Source organism: Anas platyrhynchos, chromosome 1 (assembly GCF_047663525.1).
Source record: "Anas platyrhynchos isolate ZD024472 breed Pekin duck chromosome 1, IASCAAS_PekinDuck_T2T, whole genome shotgun sequence".
Classification (NCBI taxonomy): Eukaryota; Metazoa; Chordata; class Aves; order Anseriformes; family Anatidae; genus Anas; species Anas platyrhynchos.
The window spans coordinates 115,773,727-115,789,880 of record NC_092587.1 but is presented as its reverse complement, the minus strand read 5'-3'; the positions used below and the strand labels follow the sequence as shown (position 1 = coordinate 115,789,880).

The following is a 16,154-nucleotide window of genomic DNA, read 5'->3' as shown; positions in this document are numbered from 1 at the left end:
ACATGGAAACACTGATTTACTGTTGTTTGGATGGCTCTCAGTTCTGCACACAGACACACACACACCAATAAGACATATCATTGCCTTTCCTCCTGGTGTAGACACCAGTAGTAGTACCCAGGGAAAAATCATTTTCTACTGCCACCTCTTCTGAGAAAGAGGCTTCTCTATTAACAGCAGAAGCTGCATTTTGCAGAGGACAGTGGGAGAGAGAGTTTCTTTTCTACAGTGATATGAAGAAATCCTCAGTTCTGCTGGAAGTTCTGTAAATCAGTGTCAAGCCTATACCTCTAACTTTTGCTGGTTTCCCAACACTGAAGAAAACTCTTCTCTCTAGCTTTAGAAAAAGCAGAAATGTTAGTGAACTTGAAGCTCCCAGGAGAAGGATTCCTGCAGCAGCCACAGTAAAGGAGATATAGGGAAGCAGAAATGTTTCTTCAGCCTGCAAGAGTCCTAAAGTCTAAACCAAACTCCACAGGGGGTGGGGAGGTGAGGGGGGTGGGGGGCAAAAATGTCACCAACTAAATCAATCAGATCCGAGTGCTAGATTTAAATCTGCTTAGTTTTGCTAAGTCCAATTGGTCCCATAAAAGAAAACTCATGGAGTTTCTTGTCCCTTCTCCCAGGGCGCCCCAAGAAAGTATCTCGGGAACTTACTGTGGCACTGCTATGGCCACCCACCCATTCATTAACCACAAAGTGCCACTATCCTAACTCACTCTTGTGCTGCTCTTAGACTTCCTCAGAGAATGACCCAGTCTGCTCCTTGAATACATGGCAATGTATTCACAACACAGCTGTACAACAGGGACTTAAATTCTGCCCAAGTTCAAACAAGAAATATTATTAATTTAAAGGACCAAGGGCAATTGGCTAAAGGTTTTATTTGATTGTTTGTTTTTCTTTTTTTATTTAACCTGCCCCTGAGAATAAAATATTCTATTTAACAATTTACTAAGGCAGGAAGACTGTTCACTCATTTTTCTTCAAGTTCTTCTCCTTTCTTTCTCCTTCCAATAAACATTATTGCTAAGGTTGATATAATGACTTTCCATTTTGAAACAGGACTGCACTTTTTTTTTAAAGCTATATTAAATGCCACATAAAATTACCCACCTCAGCTATTTTAACTTCCAGCTTTAGAACTGACTTCATATCAGACTCGGCTCGTGAAACATTTGCACCCAGAAGCACTGCTGTGTCAACCATGAACTGCAAAAAGGCATCTCGGTACTGAAAAAAAAAAGGGGGGGGGGGGGGGTGGAATGAAGTTATCAGTGGATTTGCACTTCAATACAGCTGCAGCAGTAGGTCACAAAATGTCCAGCTATAGCAGGGAAGGGAGCGGAATACTTTGTACTTTCATGCCCTTGCAACCAAAGTTATAATTTCCTTACCTTGAGTGACCACTTTCATTGAAGAGAGGAAATAACACGCTAAACATACTGTGCATGAGAGACTAAGATACCTGCTGTGGTACACAACTCTGGATCTCTGTGTAAATCTCAGGAAATGCAAAAGACACTTCTGGATTAGATCAAAAATACTTACAAATCTTATGATGGGATTAGACAGTGTGTATGTGTGTACACAAATATTTTTTTGCAGTCTCATACAGTAATAAGAACAGGACTGAAGAAGAGCTTATAGGCAAGTGCAAGCTTAGGGGCTGAGAGTACTGGGAGATAAATAGACACTCCACTGACCTCTATCCTCTATTTCTGCCACAACACTGCAACACATATTCCCACTACAGTGCTCTGCTCTCCCCAGCTATCCTAAAAAAGCACATTTTAGTCTAGTGTGTATACACAAATGTTAGCACAAATCACTGTATATAATGATACTGTAGTGATTTTTGTGCTACCTCTCTCCAAGCATCATCTTTAAGAGGTTTGAGAGGGATCAGATTCCTCTTCATCAACTCCTGCTGGCCCATAGTCCTCCAAAAGAAAAAACATTTCCCAATACATCACCACCTTTAATCTTTGAATAAATAGAGTTATTTGGTTCCTGGCATCATCTAGACAGATGGATGTGGCTAAAAAAACTCACTACCTTCTCACTGAACTTAAAAGGGAAGCAAAACTCTAAGACCTTAATCATAAGCGATTTGTCTATGACAATCCAAGTTCTTGTTTTCTGTGAGCTTTCAGCTGCACATGTCAGATGCTGCCCACAGGCTTTCATCAAAGGAGGGTAAAAGAGATGTTGCCATTGTCAAATATCGATACATATGGCAAACCTTACCAGTTCATGACTGCTGTCCACAGAAAAACGTCAAGAAAACTTGTTGATAAGCTGCAGCAGAGTGCCGAGAAATCATGAAGAGAGGGAGAAGAAGAGTTAATGAATCACTGAGATGCACTGAGGAACTCTTGTTCCCTGTATTTAATAAATTCAGGTTACTTTTATGATAGTCATCTGTAAAGGAGCTTGAAATGAGCTCAGCCTTCAGGCCTAATTCAACCCAAGAGGCTGGCCTGAAGGGCAGCTCACCAATGCAATAGTATTGAAGTTCCACTTTACTGAGACAGTCTTGAGCTTCTAGTCACTTTGTCCATGGTCTGGGAAATCCTGGGGCCTCCCCTGCCATGGATTGGGGGACTCCTGTTGCCACCAGGTCAGGTGAAGGCTAAGGCGAGGGTAGCTGTATCAGCTGCTAATGAATACTGCCAACTGTCCTTGAATGCAGTGTGCCTGCAGACCTTCTTCTACCTGACCCCTGATTAGGGAGGGTCAAGCACCCTTTTAGTCCACACCACAGAGAGGCCTATACAAGAGCCAAGCTCCTTAAAGCACAACTCCCAGAAGCAACCAAGAGATGCACCGGTTCACAAGGAAGAGGTGAGTGAACTTTGTCTGACATACCCATCCTTAAATACGGTGGTCACATGCCTTAGGACATGGTTCCCAGACACTGCTGGTGTAACTGACTTTTTGCTGGACTCCTGGACCCAGATGGTGCCTCATAAGGAGGACACAGATCTACAAGTCTCAAACTGCAGGCAGTGCATGCAGCCTCTTGCTGAGACACATGGTCTTCTAGCAAGTGCACCTTCAGCATGTTTGCAGACGGTAAGAGACTGGAGGAGGAGGGTGAGAAGGTTTTTCTGATGCATCATATGGTTATGTTGCCACTCAGAGGGACCTTGTTAGGCTGGAGAAATGGGCCAACAGGAATCTAATGAAGCTCTACAAGGGGAAATGCCAAGTCCTGCATAGGGTGAGAAATAACTCCAAGCACAAACACAGGCTGGTGGCCAGCTGACTAGGAAGCAGTTTTTATGAAAAGCTCAGGAAGTCCTGGTGGACACCAAGATGAACATGAGCCAGCAATGTGTCCTTGCAGCAAAGAAGGCTAACAGTATTCTGTGCTGTATTAGGCAGATTTCTGTCAACAGGTTAAAGGAGGTGAAACTTACCCTCTACTCAGTGCTGGCGAGGCCACATTTAAGTGCTGGGCCCAGTCCTGAGTTAGCCAGTACAAGACAGACATGGCTGTACTGGATTGGGTCCAGCACATGGCAACAAAGCTGATAGAGGGCCCACAGCATCTGCCATACAAGAGGCTGAGAGAACTGGGACTGCTCAGCCTGGACAAGAGAAAGCTAAGGGAGATCATATCTATGTGTATAGGTATCTGATGGGAGGAGTAAAGATGACAGTCAGACACTACTCAGTTGAAATGTCTCCAGAGGTCCCTTCCAAGGTGGAAGAAAAGCAAGGGGGACCCCAAATCTCATTGAAGTCTTCACTGGAGAAACTTTGCGAGTATCTGTGGTGGTGGTGTTTTCTGATAGGAAATATCTTGACAAATCTAAATTCAAACAAACCACTATTTTTTCTCAGTTTGGAGCTCGACAGAGCAAAATCCACAATGACAAAAACTGAGGGAAAAAATTGACATTTTGAGTTTCAGTTAATGCTACTTACAGATTTAGCTTCTGTGGTGTTTTCTAGGTAATCCTCTCGAGATGAAAGAGAGAGGCTCGCTTGATCTAGCTGTTAAAAATAACAAGAAAAGGCATTAAATAATTAAATTCATCAGAATTCAAAGATAGCCATATTAGCAACCTTGAAAGAGTTCATGTTTTTCTGGCAATTACAGTAGGTGTATGTAAATACCTAATACATAATACATTGCTGAAGACCAGCCTGAGTTCCACATAATTAAAAAATAAATAACAGAAAAATGCTGACAGACGTTACTAAATTCACATTAGTGTGATCTGGAAAGCCTCAGATGTCCCCTGCAATATTTGAGCTATCTACTACAGCAAAGTATCATCTACCACGACTTAAGTGTTTATGGCTCCTTTAGCAAGTAGGGTAATGCAAAAAGAGTGGGTCTACAGGATCAAACACTCATGCTGACAGTGATTCATGCTGTACATATTTCAGGGGCAAAAGAGTCAACTTTGGACATACTAGTCTAGTGTGTGGAACAAATGTCCATTAGCTACTGGAACATGTCCACTGCTGTGTGCCTGGAAAGCATCATTAGCCTACTTTGACAAAAAACATGGTTGTGCATTTGAGCTTCACTCTAGACCATTACTGAGTGCTGTAATGAGTATTTGGCTTTTTGAATAGAGGTACAGCTGGATTCCAGCCACAGAAATCGTTGCGTGCACGCATGCATGCACAAGAAATTTTTAAACCAGTCTTGAAACTTCAATGAGATCTGCACTTTGTCTTTTGAATGAAATGACTACATGGGAGTGTTTGCATAATGTTTCAAGTCCTTAATTAGGCAAAATTCACAGTCAAACAATATTCTTAAAATCACTACTGGAAGCTGAGATTTCACAAAACATTTCAATGTGATCAAAACAAATTAGGATATAGAAGCCAAATCTGAAAACATAATTCATCCAGTTTCTGAACTCTTCATAAGATACTCATGGGAATGGAAAGAATGGAAAAACAAAACCAACAAAAAACAGTTTTGTCATTCTAAGATTATTATTTTGATGTCGTATTTGTTTTGAGAAGATAAGAAATGAAGAGAGATTGTACCTAGTCATACTACTTTACACAAGCCCTTTTTACTTTAAATCCTACAGCATATATATTTCACATTTTCTACATGTATAAAACTGACCTACGTAAATGCAAATAGAATCTCAAATGGATGAATAAACATCATCTTGTCCTCTAATGGGTGATTTTCTCAAGATCTAAAATATATCAAAACTATAATAAAACAAATCCTCCACTGAAAGCAGAGTACCTGTGATGTTCAGTGAAATTCTAATTCTTTGAAAACCAGTATCATCTTTTTTCTGCATATTGAAGAAAAAAAATAAATCACTATATATAGTAGATATCAGTCTATTTCAGTTATGTGACTGTTGCTTTAAGTGCTCAGACAAATTTTCCTGGCTTAAGAGTCAGATTTGATAATCTATTGAAACTAAGAAAGCACAAATATGAAGCAGAAACAGAAAAGTTAACTAACATTTTTTGGCCAAAAAAAAAATAATTATATTGAATGCTGAACAAAGTTTAATTTGGAGCTTCTCCTTTTTTTCCCAATCTATTTATGATTTTGCAATGCTGAACAAAGAATTTTGCAATAGAGCTATTTTCATGAGCAGATTGAAATACTCTTTGGTACAGCCACACTCCTGGGAATTTGTTAAAACATTGACAAAGTAGAATACTGGCTGATGCATTCGGCAGATCAAGTTCTTAATCAAATTAACAACAGAATCCCCCAAGGAGTAATATGTTATTCATAGGATGTAGTGCTTCAGCTATTTAGATACCTAATTTATATGTGCCACTAAGCATACTGAGTAAAGATACTACTAGGTACAATTCATTTCCAAGGGATCAGCAATATAGATGTATCCAAAACCCCCACTGACAGGTGACTTGGCCTAAGAGATTATGGTAGGAGTATGACAGGAGATAGCTAAATGTTTCCTCTTTTTATTCTACCATTTCAGTTCTTTTAAAAGAAAGTCAAGCCAAAGCAATTTTGACAGGATCCAAACAGAATCTTAGCAGAATGACATCCTTAATACTTGAACTCCTGATCTGCTACTGCCTTGACCATTCAGGAAAACTCCCTAGAGACAGGGAAAGTTACTGCTGAATTTTGTACCAGTCAAATACCTCAGTCAAATGACATTCCAAAGAGCTGATTCAGAATCAACATTCACTTCAGAACCACTGAAATTTTTTCTGTCCAACTCTCATCCAAGACCCAAATACAATGTATTCTTGAAAGCATCCTTACAGCTAGCCAGGATGCCAGCAATGTAAGGACCATAAATATTATTTTGCTGTGATGAATGGTGTCATAGCTTTCTTTCTTGTTCCTTCTCTCTTGCCTTCATAAATTACATTCTCATAGCAGTGGAGAGCTGGCCTACTCTGGTTACTCATCTCTACTTCCTAAACAACAATAACACATTTGGCCCAGGCACTCAATCTTGCTATGATGACATCTCACAGTAACCATTACAATTCTCTCTTGAGTTTTGTCAGACTACAGCTAGGCAATTTTACTTATTTATTTATTTGGTTGGTTGGTTGGTTTTTTCCTTCTCACTTATCTAAACTGTTGTGTAATGTCATGCATTGTTACTGAACTTTATGCTTTGGTTCAAAACAAAAGAATTTCAGTAAATGTTTATTCTTCATTTTAAGTTTAGAAGTGTTTGGGATACATTTTTTCTTGTAAGGTGCTGCTTAAGAAGCTTGTAAGAAGCACAAGATAATATGTTTCCACCTCAAGAAAAATATCTCAAGTTCAAAATATCTGTGACCAATTCATCATTCCTCATCTTCACAGACAAAAACCATTCTTCATACAACTGATAGTGTTCTAAGCAGCACCCGGAGCACCCCCTGGACAAGATATCCACCACTTTTATTTAAAAAATGAGATCACAAAATGCCATGCAGAGTAACCTAATAGATATCTGTACCTTCAGGATGTACCGGTTGGAGATTTTGTCATCAGCAGCCACGTATAAACGGATGAAGACAGAGTTACTGTATTGACCACGAAGAGTTGCCAGAGTCTGGACTAAGCTAAACCTCCTCTCTGACCACAGCCCCTCAGGTCCAATGTTGGATTCCAGCACAGGCCAGCGGAAAGGGGAGTGCCTCAGTATGCTTAGCAGTGGTTTCACATCGGCTTTTTCGATTTTATCTGAAATGTCAAAGTATGACAACTGTTACATTCCAGATGATTCAAATCCAGCAGCAGCCATGGGAGATGCAAGGATTTATCAGTGCTGATCGATTCCTAGGCAGGAAAAAGGCACTGCTGAACCCCAGCACCTCTGTTCTGCCTGTGAACACAGAGGCCCAGCAGTCCTACACCAGTTTATATGAATCAAGTTAAAATAGAGGCATATCAGTGTCTTTTCTAAAAGGCAAAGGGCTGGAATTAAGTATATTTTCATAGACTGCCCGCAATCAAAGCCAGAGGGGTCAGCAGCTGGGCACTGCGGCTGCAGGGCAGCTGCCCAAACTGCTGAGCCTGCCCCAGGAAATCATGTCTGAAGGAGAGTGAGAAGGACAAAGAGCACATTGATGGACAAACTCCACTCCCTCCCAACCCATCTTTCACTCATCCAGTTGCATAAAGTTTGTGCTGTGTCCTAGCTAGTGCACATCAACCCTACAGAAAGTGACAAGCTCAAGGAAAGCACTGCCCAAAAGTGGTTGCAGGCCTTCCTCTCTAAGCCCACTTGGCACCCAGCTAACTCACAGTTGCAGAGCTCAGGGCTGCCTGAATCCTGCCCTGTGGAAGTGTTTTGATCACAGGGATTTAGAGAAAGCTGGAGGGTGCTGAGCAGACTCTCAAAAGTGTGTTAGAATTTCATCAGTGTCCTCTGATATACCAGGCATTACTCCTGCACCCCTTGGCAAGGTTCTTGCATCCTTTTGCACACATAAGGATCCTTCCACAGAGCCCTGATGAACAAAGGTCTTTGTAAAAATGTCTCCTTGTGCCTTGATGTACCACTGCCTTGACTTCAGGAACAAGCAGAGGACCCTCTGCATTCAGGCTGAATGCAAAACAGCAAAACCTGTGAGTCTGCACAAAGCTTCATGGAGTCCAGTGGAGAGCAGAAAAAAAGCCTGGCTTTATAAACATGGCTAACACATCGGTGTCCGAAAATCAGACCACTTACTCTCATTCATACAGGATGCATAAAGGGTCTTGGCCTTCTGTACAGCTTCACTGTCCTGTCTTTTGCTGATTGGTTTCTCAAGTAATGCTGAAAAAAGAAATGACATTTTTTCAATACCTTGGAAACTGTGGGTATGATCTGTTTGCCCGTCTCAACATTTGCTTCAGTCATAGCACTTAGTTAATTGAGGATGAGGTTTCACATGTATTTTCTTAGGCAACAACACAGGCATGAGAGGTATTTTCATTTTTTCCCACCTCCACACAGGATATGCATAATTTTTAAAGGACTACTATAAAGACAACTTACTGACACAGTTCATTGCTCACAAAAAGCCACCTCAACAAACAGAGGTGGCAGGAAATCAGGGGAGGCGGGTGGGAGCTAGCACAAAGGGCAGAGACTGAGGAGGTTTTTTTCAGGTGGCTGAGCTCCTGGTGTTGGCATGCTGTGAGACTGGGGTCTAAAGGAGAAGGTGGTAGGATCCCAGGAGCAAGACTGTTGGGGTTTATTTCCACCAGCTCTGCCACTGCTGAAAGCTAGTGGCAGAGAGCTGCTCTTTTGCACAGCCTCACACACAGCCTCAGCCTTGTGAATTACACAGAAGGCCAAGTATGGAACCACTATTTGAAAAGTTGTGTTATATAGCTCCCTCACACCACAGTTGCTCACCAACCTTGTTCTGGAAAACCAAACTTGTTTTCCTAAGCTGTCATCTCTCTGCACAAACGTTGCACTCATCACATTATGTAAGGAAGTGAAATATCATGCAGAATGAATCTGAACCTCATCAGTCCACACTCAGCTGCCTCAAGCCATTTAGCCAAACTTTAAACCAGCCACAATGTTGTTGTAAACATATGTACTGTGGCTAGATGCAGAGCCAGCTTAGCTTCAGTAATATCCATCAGATCGAGTACAGCATAGCAAGAGCGCTTCTATGACTAAGAGAAGCAGGGTAGTACTTGAGCAAAGCACAGAAAATGGGCTAGCAAACTCTGTTGGACCTGATGTAGTTTTGTGAGACCCAAACAGGTCATGTCCAACATTACCTTACTGTTACTGGAACCATTGGAAAGATTGGTTTTGCTGGAGCCATCCCAAATGCCTCCTGACGGGCACTCAACCAGAGCTAAGAAGCCTTAAAAAACTCAAGAGTAACTTTCCTATAGCATACTCCCCAGTGAGTATCCCTCTGGGCTTCAGGAGGATTTATGAACAAAGGCACAGTGCAGATTGGCCATACAAGCTGCTGTGCCTGCCTGAGTTACCACACATAAAGTAGGACAAATTGCAGTGCAGCAGTCCCAGGTCTGCCAAAGTCTGCAGTTGGCCAGTAGGACCTCATAACACCTGTCACAGTAAAACCAAACCTCTTCTATGTGGAGCTTATTCAAGAACCTGCCATGCTTCACCTTTCAAATACTTCACACCCATGTCCAGAGCACCTACACTCAGGAGACCATACTGCTTACTTCAGAAAGGTATTAGTCAAAGAGTATCCTAGTGATGACTAAATGCCACTTGGTCTATTCCTCCAAAATCCCTTTTCTCCTTGGGAAAAAATAAATAAATAAATAAATCTGTTTGGATCTTTGAGAAATTGAGAAATGTGTTGAGGTCATTCCTTTTTAGCAATGGATAAGATAAGAATTTCATTTAAAAATAAATAAATAATAAACTGCTGGATGGGATTCCCAATAGTTTTGGTTTCACATCCTCAAGTTCTTAATATTTCTCAATTTCTTAAACACAATATCATACCAATCATTGACATGTGTCTCCAGTGTGCACAGTTCTTAGCAGAATAATCAGACCTGTTCGTGTTTTAAGAATGACATTTTAAGAGAAACTATAAATGAAACCTACATAAAACTAAGGATGAAAAAACACACTCCTATTAAAGTCATTGTAATAACTTCTGTTCCTTGCCAGTGAGCTGCACAGCCATGAAATTTTGAAGCTAATAAAATTCAATAGCTAAAGCCGAGCTAAAACTCAAGAGAGATACAGAGGATGACATCCAATAAAATAAAATCAACTCTAGGAATGCACCTGCATAAAATCCTGTTAATATGAGACCTGGTGTTTTCCCATCAAATCACCTTGTTATGTGACAGAATGAAGCTGTATCTCTTCCTGCACTTTTGCAAAGGGTAAGATAGTGAAGATGCTGCCATTTTGTGTAGAATTAATCTATAAAGAAAATTATTGGTTCCAATGGTGCCAAACCCAGTTATCAAAGATGAAAACCTTAATAAGAAGGTTGAACCTTCTGTTTGGACACTGAAATAAGGGATATGGTCCGTGTGTGCTCTTCAGACTACAGAAGTTCTTCAGCGTTAGCCTCAAGCTTCCAGAAAGATTTAGAAGCTCAGATCTGGAGCACTGGTCAGCTCAACTTGCTTTCTGCATTAGCTGATATACTATCCAAATACAAGGTTCAGAAATTATCTGTCTGTTTGACACACAAATATTTATAGCTATTTTACGTGTCTTTGAATATTCAAGTTCTTCCAAGTACCTGCTTTTTCCCCTGCTAGGGGAACATTTGGGCTTGCATAAATCCACTGAGGAATTCAGTCTGATAGTTTTCTCTTAAGCCTACTGGCTGGAAGGAGAAACTCCAGCCCACTTAGGGAAAGTCAGTGTTTCGAATAAAGCAGTTCACTCAGTGCTGAGAAGAATGTTGAGTTTGTTCTTGGGGTGTTTTTGTTGTCACTGTTGTTTTTGTTGATTTTGTTTTGTTTTGTTTTTGTTTGTTTGTTTGTTTTCCTGAACTCAGATTATGTTCTGAATGAAAAAACTTGTTTTAAAATGAAAATCACCAGCTTCCTAAAGTAATCTTCCATGTTAGGACTCCAAATATTATCTGCATTTGACTTAAGACTATAGGCAGTTTCAATACACTAAAAAAAATATATGTATCCTTCACCAGGTTTTCTGATTATGCAAGAAATTTTATCCACCTTCCATCAGCACCTTTTAGTTTCATATTTAGATGGGAACTTTTAGGAATGGATCCCTTGCATGAGACACACAGCACTCCAACAATACTAAAAAGAATGAAACAATAGTTCATTTGCCAGCTCCCAGTTAAAAGTTACATTGATAAAGATGGAGTAGAAATCTATCCAAAAAGACTAGAAAAGCAAAATATATAAGGTCATTTACAATACTCTGAAAGAACACAGGATCATAATTACCAGCAATGACAATTTAACAACTCCTTGCTATTACTGACTTACATCACCAGCCTGCCATAAATACAAAGCACAGTGTCATAGCTGAAAGCCACCACGAAAAAAAATAAATAAAATATGAACCAATATAGCTTAGACCACCGTGAAGACAAATTCTGTGATCACCTGTCCCTAGCCAAATATGAAGTACAAGTTTGGATGGCTGTTCTAGCAAAGCAGCTCTTGTTCTTCCATCATGTCTTTTGTTTCCTTCACTTTCAAATTAATTCCAAGTTATTCTGTTAGGAATAAAAGGGGTCTCGGCCTGTGCTATTGATCTCAGCACCTCATTGTCAGTGTTTCTGTATGCACAGAATGTTCAGAGGCAAGATATAAATCTGTCTTCACATAAAACTTAGTTATGGCAAATGTTAAAACCTATTGGTAATTCTGCTCCGCAGTGCTGAAACAATATAATTCATCTCATTGAGCATCTATCTCTTGCACAGTCAGAAACTGGTTAAAGCTGTTCATGTTATCCCAAGCTTTCTGAGGTCATGAATTGCTCCATCATTCATTTTCTTTTACCAAGGGGCTGAGGGCAGGGAAGTTCCTGTTGCAAACCAAAGTTCTTCTGCTCATGGCAGTCTAGGTCAGGTGGGCTTACATCATTGCCCTCCTTGGCCCCAGTACAAAACACAAAGACAGCATCACCAACAGAAAACACGCCATGGCTGGGGATGATCCTCAGCTGTCTGAACTGAAGATGCTTAGGCAGGCAGTCAAGGAAAAAAGCCACAACTGGGGTGGGGTGTTGGGTTTGGGAGGGCAGGAAGGAAGGTCTTTATTGAGTTTCCTTCAGACAGTGCTTTTCCAGGACAAGAGGGCTAAAAAAGGCCAACTTCCTGTGGTTCTCTACCCTACAGTAAATAGCAATCATCTGCTGTTGAAAGTGAGAGCAAGGCACTTTACGAAGTAAGCTTGGCTATTTTGTGTGTGTGCATGTGTATTTAACTACATGCTATTCTAAAGTGGCTAAGAATAATTTTGTGGCTAAATGTTACTTTTAATCTCACTTTCCATTTCTAGCCCTTGTTGATTTTCCTGCCTACTGTTTTACAGAGCTTTGCTCTGGTTTTTGACCACCATATTTTATTTATAGTACTGAGAAATCCTTTTTCACCTTCTGACTTGGAGTGCAGGAAAAAGAAGTTGTACAGATTTGTAGGGAAAAGTAGCACGCATACCACTTATTCAGATTAGAAATAAAGGTTCAAGTTATGAGGGTCCTGGTCTGCAGACTGTATATGTAGTGTGCTATCAGACAGTTTTCTACATACACAGTGTCTCACAGGAATGAAATTCAAGTTTATTTCTTCTTCTACAGAGAAAACATAAGGTTTTACTACACTCTCCAGCCATAGATATGGAGAATACATAGTGCTAGTGAAGATAGTAGCATTTTTTTTCCATTCATTTTTGTCCTTATCTTTTTACAAACATCTGCTGTATGTGGAAAATGCAAACCGAAGTGTTTGTACAGTGATATCTGATGATGATATGAAATATATTATAATGCTTTGTACCTTGAAGAAAAAGAACTGCATGTGCGAGTATTGCAGTGGGAATACTTTAAAAAGAAAAAAATAATATATACAAAAACTCCAAAGGGACATACCATTTCCTGGAAAGTTTTAACCCTGGGGGAGTGAAAAGCTAGAAGGAGACAAGTAATTCAGCATGAACTCCCAGGACAATGCTAGAGCAAACAGCCCAGTCTTGGGCTATAAAAACTGAGAAGTATCAAAGTGGGGAAATAATCCTATTCTCCTACATGGGCTAGCAAGACAGACTGGAACACTGTGTGCCCTTCTGCTGTCCAGATTTTAAAAACAATTTTGAACATCTGGACTGGGAGCAGAAAAACATCACAGCCATTTGGGTTTGTCTTTGTGTGGAGAGGCTTGAGAACTGGGGAGAAAAAAAAAAAATAAAGAGAAAAAAATAAAAGTCATGCAGTGAGTGACTTGAAGAGCTTGATTTGTTTAGTTTCATGAAAGATTATGGAAGGATGATGGGATTACAGTATGAAACTACCTCACCATTAGAAAATGCTTGGTGCCGAAGAGATCTTCAGTCTATTGAAAAGAGGCAAAAGCAAAAACAGTCATTGGAAGATGTAGACAAAGTCAGCAGTGACAGTGATTAACCACTGCAGCCAAGCAACTGGCAGAGATAGTGGCTTCTCTGCCCTTTAACATCTTAAAGACTTGATGTTTTGGGGGAAGATAAGCTTTAGTTCAATGTGAATTATGCTTTATCCCAGTGCAAGCTATTGAGCTTCATATATGGGTAATGTAATTGTCTGTGATACTAAAAGGTCACAGGAGATAATCTAATGGTTGCTCCTGGCATTGCATTCGGTACATTTAGGATAAGGATCTCCAAGCACTCTCAGACATGTGACAGCAAGGAGGTACAGCCATTATCCACTGTTGCAGATAAAGTGAGCCACAGAGAATTAATTCCTCCGTATCTAATTCGTGTCAGAATCCTACTGATTTGAACTGAGTGCTGCTTTATGAGCATGAAGTTTGCTAAACTTGCTTCAACAGCTCAAAGAGTCTGATTTGAATATGCTGAAAGCTCCTCAGCCCCTTTGATGTCAGTGACAGTGGGAGTCGCTCAGCATTGGCCAGAAGATGCTCAATAGTACAACTGAAAACAATTTGCAGTGCATTGTTTTCAGTGCAGATCCAGAAAGCAGCCCAAGATTATAACCATTCACTGGGCCAAAGGAAGAAAAAGCTTGTCCTTTAAGTATGCCACAGTAAGTCTCTGTGAAAATTTCATGCAACTTTCATGCTTCCTTTGGTTTTGGTAGCAGTAACTAGAAAACATATGTGCTGCAGAATGCATGTTTATCATTCCCTAAAACACAATGATCTTCAGTTTCTTAGACCAAAATGCAGGAACTCTGCTTGTGGAAAAGGAGTTTGCTTGCCTGTAAACAAAGAAAGTGGACTTTCAAGTGGACTCTCTTTCAGTTCCTGAGTAACAAAGACTGTTCTTCATTTTCTCCTTAATATCCCTCTACAGCTAAGAGGGTCAGGTTTCTCAACTGATGAAAAGAGTAGTTAAATAAACTGTTCACCCTCTTCCGTTATCAGTCACAAGCTTTGCTTCCTTCCCAGGTTCTGTGCTACCTCTGTGAAGAAGCAAAATCCAAGTTATCTTTTAGACATGTGCAGGATATCCTCCGATGCTAGCCGCAGAATGTTTTAATGATGTTCTCTGAGGAATTTCAGCTTAAAAGTAGAGAAAAGGGGGTATTTCATCACTGTTACCTTTTGAAAGCAACGTTTGCCCCCATAATCCACAAGGGAAATGCAGATGTTCATTTTGTTTCAGTGGGAGATGAGTGTGCCTATGAGTACACATGGTAAATGATTGGCAGTTTCACACTGGGCACACTCAAACCAATCACACAGCACTTGTGTGCAAAATGTTATTCCTTAAACTCTGACATACTTATGATTAATCTAATGTTCATTAAGTATGTCTAACTCTTAATCCCATACTTAATTCGCATTCAAAATCTCTGTCAAAAGAGTCCTTGAAAAGCAACTGTAATCCAAGCAGCACCTGTGCTGCCGGGGGCATTTATTGAGAACTCCACCTGTGTCATCAAGGCACTGCCCTTCTTCAAACTCCTAGTGCACTGGGTTTAAGAAATCAGGTTTGTTGCAGTTCACTGAGTGATCTTGGACAGAAATGATTTGTCCAGGATGTGAGGGGGCACACAGAAACCTTCAAAGCTACATTGTTGTTATGGAAATCACAGCTAGAACAATGTAATGTCTTAATTACAGTAATGTGAGCTTGCGTGTTCCAAGAGTGGTTATCTGAGAATGGTTTGGGGTCAGCTGACGTTCATTCAGAGTATCTAGTTTCCAGTTCCCTTTTTTCACAGCCTGGAGTTAAGTGAAGGAGGGTTAGTCTTACGGATGGAGGCCTACAAGGGGCACAATGTTCTACCTCAAAATAAAATCGGTGGCCACAGCATCCAAAATTATGCACAATACTGTTATGATCACTTGTCCAGTGGTAACTTCCTTGGCTTGCTACATGAAACTATGAGAATAATAGCCTGCAACACAAACAATCCAGGTTATGAGCTCTTCAAAAAGGAAAATCTGGTACATGTATGTATATATATAATTCTAATCAGTTTGGAAACCTGATCCCTACAGCTGGAGAGGTGAAGAGCCTATATATCAAGTTATAAAAAAATAACTTATAACCTGTAAAATACAGTTATACAAAAATGTCATTAACTGGCATATTTCAAAGCTGTACATATTTCCTGGAAAAAAGAAAAATGAATACAGTCGAGCCCAGATTATATTATTCTTAGAGTTAAATCTGTTCTCTCAGCACACTCTCTTGCAAAGACAGACATCTCCTACTCCAGAAAGCAGTGTTTAATGTTTTGGTAAAACTTTGTCTTTGATAAAGGATCCTTGATTCTCTTGGCAGGTTTAATAGCACAGGCCACACTCCTGTGCTAATGCACTTGCCTTGCTTACATTTTAGATCCGCTTTGCGTATCAAAGCCTTGGGAGAAGAGCTGAGCAACCTCTTGCCTGCCTGGAAAACACCACAGATGCAAGCCTTAAGGAAGGATAAAGAAGCCCAAGCATTGCGACCTTCTGGCACCATCGCAATCCAACAGAAAATTCATAATCTCAGGGCCTGATTAAATTCCTTTTTGCCTTTAAAATACAAGTTCTTCTGAGAACATCCCCTA

The 16,154-nt window shown here is 40.4% G+C and overlaps 1 protein-coding gene across 1 annotated transcript in view; it reads right to left on the bottom strand.

The window, feature by feature from the left end:
• PHEX (phosphate regulating endopeptidase X-linked) overlaps positions 1-16,154 on the bottom strand; it is a 102,661-nt gene that overhangs the window by 73,535 nt on the left and 12,972 nt on the right. Inside the window, exons 4-7 of the mRNA XM_038169196.2 lie at positions 8,163-8,249; positions 6,945-7,171; positions 3,937-4,005; positions 1,117-1,233 (exon numbers count right to left, since the gene is read on the bottom strand). Coding sequence (XP_038025124.2) covers positions 1,117-1,233; positions 3,937-4,005; positions 6,945-7,171; positions 8,163-8,249 — 500 coding nt within the window. The remainder of the gene's footprint in view (positions 1-1,116; positions 1,234-3,936; positions 4,006-6,944; positions 7,172-8,162; positions 8,250-16,154) is intronic.